The 3,619-nt window shown below is 33.7% G+C and overlaps 1 protein-coding gene across 1 annotated transcript; it reads left to right on the top strand.

Annotated features, from left to right (window-relative positions):
* Positions 1-1,542: 1,542 nt before the first annotated feature.
* On the top strand, positions 1,543-2,400 carry LOC109676027 (olfactory receptor 10AG1-like). The gene has a single exon (XM_074068119.1). The coding sequence runs from the start codon at positions 1,543-1,545 to the stop codon at positions 2,398-2,400; it is 858 nt and encodes a 285-aa protein (XP_073924220.1).
* The last annotated feature ends 1,219 nt before the right edge of the window (positions 2,401-3,619 follow it).

The following is a 3,619-nucleotide window of genomic DNA, read 5'->3' as shown; positions in this document are numbered from 1 at the left end:
CTTTTATTATTCTATAAAAATTATGCAATGGGATTCCATTGTTTTATTTCTATGCATGCATGGAATGTACTTTGATCAAAGTCATCCCCTCTATTCCCCTTTCTCATTAATGTCTTATACTCTATTACTCTTTCCTTTGCTTGTTTCTTTTTTAAGTTCTTTCTGGGCTTTACTACACATTTAAAACTCATATCTTGAACACTGTACAGACTTAGCTTTCACAGCACATGGTTTTAGGTGTGTTTCTTCCTTGCAGCTAATTATTCTGTTTGTTTTCAAATTACTTATCACATAATAGGAATGCGATGTAGCTCGTAACAGAAGCAAAGAGATGAAATGGTACTTCTATTAGAGAGACTGAAAGTACACAATTGTTGCACACCCTCACTTCCAGCCACCCACTTGCCCTATGGACATGTACACAGACATGCAGGCAATACATTCTTACTCAGAAACCGGGCAATCAGATCTGCACTTTGGCTTGAAAACATAACACCCTAGGGAATTCTCCAATTAAAAAAAAAGTTCATTTTTTAGTAATGTGCTCAAAAAATTATTAAATTTTGTGAAACAATATACCATACATTGCACATGCAATGTAGACAATCAAAGAAAGTTAATGTCTAGGTCTAGATATGAAGAAAGAACATAAATAAAAATAGATAACCACATTCAAATACACTCAGATATATGAAGACATATGAGTATACACACACACACACAAAGAAAATGACAGAATGAGTGGGGTCAGGAAAATCAGCAATTAATGAGGAAGTAAGTAGTTAGGACAATTACAGAGATGAGTTGTGTTTGATTCCCCTTTTTAAAATAATACATATAATTCACATGTACAGATGCTTTCTGAGCTTTCAGAGACAGATTATATTTTAGATTTCATTTTTGCCCAAAACTTGAATATATTTTTCTGCTGATATCATAGATCTTACATGATATTCAAATTTAAATTGAGTACTATTCTAGAATATTTGATGATTGAACAAATTTATTTGTTGGTAATAAATTATCTAGTTATGAGGGACATAAAAACTAAATGAGTTATTCAAAATAGCATAAGATTGTGACAAAAATAACAGTATTTTTTCTGAAAATATTTAGGATAGCATACAAAATATTAACTTGTACCATGAAATCTCTGAATTAATAATTACAGAAAACAGTTTGGGGAAGTAAGGAAAACTACATGTGGCAAATTCAGAATCATTACTATATTGATCATAGACTTAGATTTTGAAATTTGGGTGTTCAAATTAACAGCACGATTAAAAACAGTATAACATCATTACAAATATATAAGTCGAATAACTCTTAGAAATATTAAAAAGGCTTAAAATGTCATATGAATACTTAGTGATAATGAAAAATATACTTAACTCTGCTTTTTTCTATAAGTGAAGTGTATAGTTTTTGTTCTTTTTACTCATTTGGCACACAAGAATATTTGCTGTCCTTGGTTTATACACAGGAAATAAAATACTGAGAATAGTGAAGTGACTTGTACTTCTGATGAAATAATTCCCACAGATGAACTGTGAAAAGATCAGAAGAGAAAACAACACATCCACAGTGAAGCAGTTTGTCCTGCTGGGATTCTGTGACCTTCCAAACCTTCAAGGATTCCTATCTGGAGTGTTCTCTATCATTTACATTGTTATCCTAATTGGAAACAGCCTCATAATCATAATAACAAGTTTTGACCCTACACTGAAGAAACCCATGTATTTTTTCCTAGCAAATTTTTCTTCATTGGAAATTTGTTATGTGTCAGTCACTGTCCCCAGGATTCTGGTCAGTATTTCGATTCAAGACCGAAGCATTTCTCTACTGCACTGTGACACTCAAACGTGCTTCTTCCTTATATTGGCAGCCACTGAAAGTTTGTTACTGGCTGTGATGTCGTATGACCGCTATGTGGCCATCTGTAACCCTCTGCACTGTCTTCTGGTCATGCACCCAAGGAAATGCATCCAGCTGGCAGCTGGCTCCTGGCTTGGCGGAATGCCTGCACAGATAGGGCAATCGTGTAAAATATTCTCTCTGCATTTCCGTAATTCTAACCAAATTGACCACTTCTTCTGTGACATACCCCCCATTCTCAAGCTAGCCTGTGGGGATACGTTTATAAATGAGCTGTCTGTATATGCAGTAGCTATGTTGTTTGCTGCAATCCCTTTTATGCTGATACTTGCTTCATACAGCAAAATCATTTCCACTGTTCTGAGATTGCCAACAGCAACAGGACGTGCTAAAGCATTCTCCACGTGTTCTTCCCATCTCCTGGTTGTGGTTCTATTTTATGGATCTGCTAGCATTTCCTACTTATGGCAAAAATCCACTCATTCTGCAATAACTGACAAATTGCTCTTTTTTATCCTATCTTAACTCCAATGTTTAATCTGATGATATATAGCCTTAGGAACAAGGAGGTGATTGCAGCTCTGAGAAAATTGCTACTTAAAACATTGTGACATGTTTACATGGAATTGTTTTATTTTTATAGTTATCAAAGAAACATTTTGACTTTCTACTTACTCACCTCGGGAAGGTAATTATTTCCCACTTGTAATACAGTTACATTCCATTTAAATTTTAGTATGAAATTTAGTCTGTTTTGGATGTGCACTAGGTAAATCATGTACCATCAAAGAAAGTACCAGAGGAAAATATTTTTCCATGAGTATAATATTAATGTCTCATCTTTTTTCTGTAAATAGATAAGCAAATTTCAGTGTTAAATCTTGTTGCTTAAACTTAAGTGAATTTATTTATTTATTTTACAGTGTGGATTATTGAACTCAGCGTCTTTGACATGCTAGGCAAGCACTCTCCACTTTACCTATGCCCCCAGCACTTTTATTTTGTTTTGTTTTAGCCTATGCTGTCCTTGAGTTTGGTATCCTAATGCCTTCAACTCCCTAGGACAGAAGCTAGAGCTACAAGAGTCTGCTACCAAACCCAGACTAACAGAAAATTCTTTACCCAGATGTCCACATCTATATTTTCTGACATTCGTATTTAATTAGATGGTATATGTATGTACACTACAGTATATATGGTTTCTTGTAGTAATTAATTAATATGTGCTTTATTGAGTAGATGTTTAAATAAGTGAATTGACAGAATTGATAAATGTTTCTGTGCACTACTATAAAATCCTGGCAAAAGCTAGAGAGTTAATAGTATCAGTAAAAATTATGTTAGATTTTTTTCACTGCTTGCACTAATCTGGAATTCTTTCAAAAGAATTATAAAAAGACATAACCACATTCTTAGCTCTTTTCCTACTAACTTCCTATAAGAACACGTGGTATGTAACTACACTCCTACATGGCTCATTTGGGTTCATATTGCAGACATTTCTTTTTCCATTGCAATTATTTCTAAAAAGTAATTTGCTTTCAATTATTTCAACTGGTTTTTATTTCATTCCAAACAGCTACCCCTATAGGTACTTATATTTATAAATCAATCTATGAGTGTAATGTGAAGTATTATTAGTTATTTCAGTATTTTCTGAGGTCCTTCCAATTGCATTACATTATTTAACCACCCTTGATTATAGGCAGAGCCTGTTGTACCCTTTTCTCCAATTTTGTTGAAG

Source organism: Castor canadensis, chromosome 1 (genome assembly GCF_047511655.1).
Source record: "Castor canadensis chromosome 1, mCasCan1.hap1v2, whole genome shotgun sequence".
NCBI classification, from domain to species: Eukaryota; Metazoa; Chordata; class Mammalia; order Rodentia; family Castoridae; genus Castor; species Castor canadensis.
Note: the sequence above shows the minus strand (reverse complement) of the source record. Positions and strands in the feature narration are given on the sequence as shown.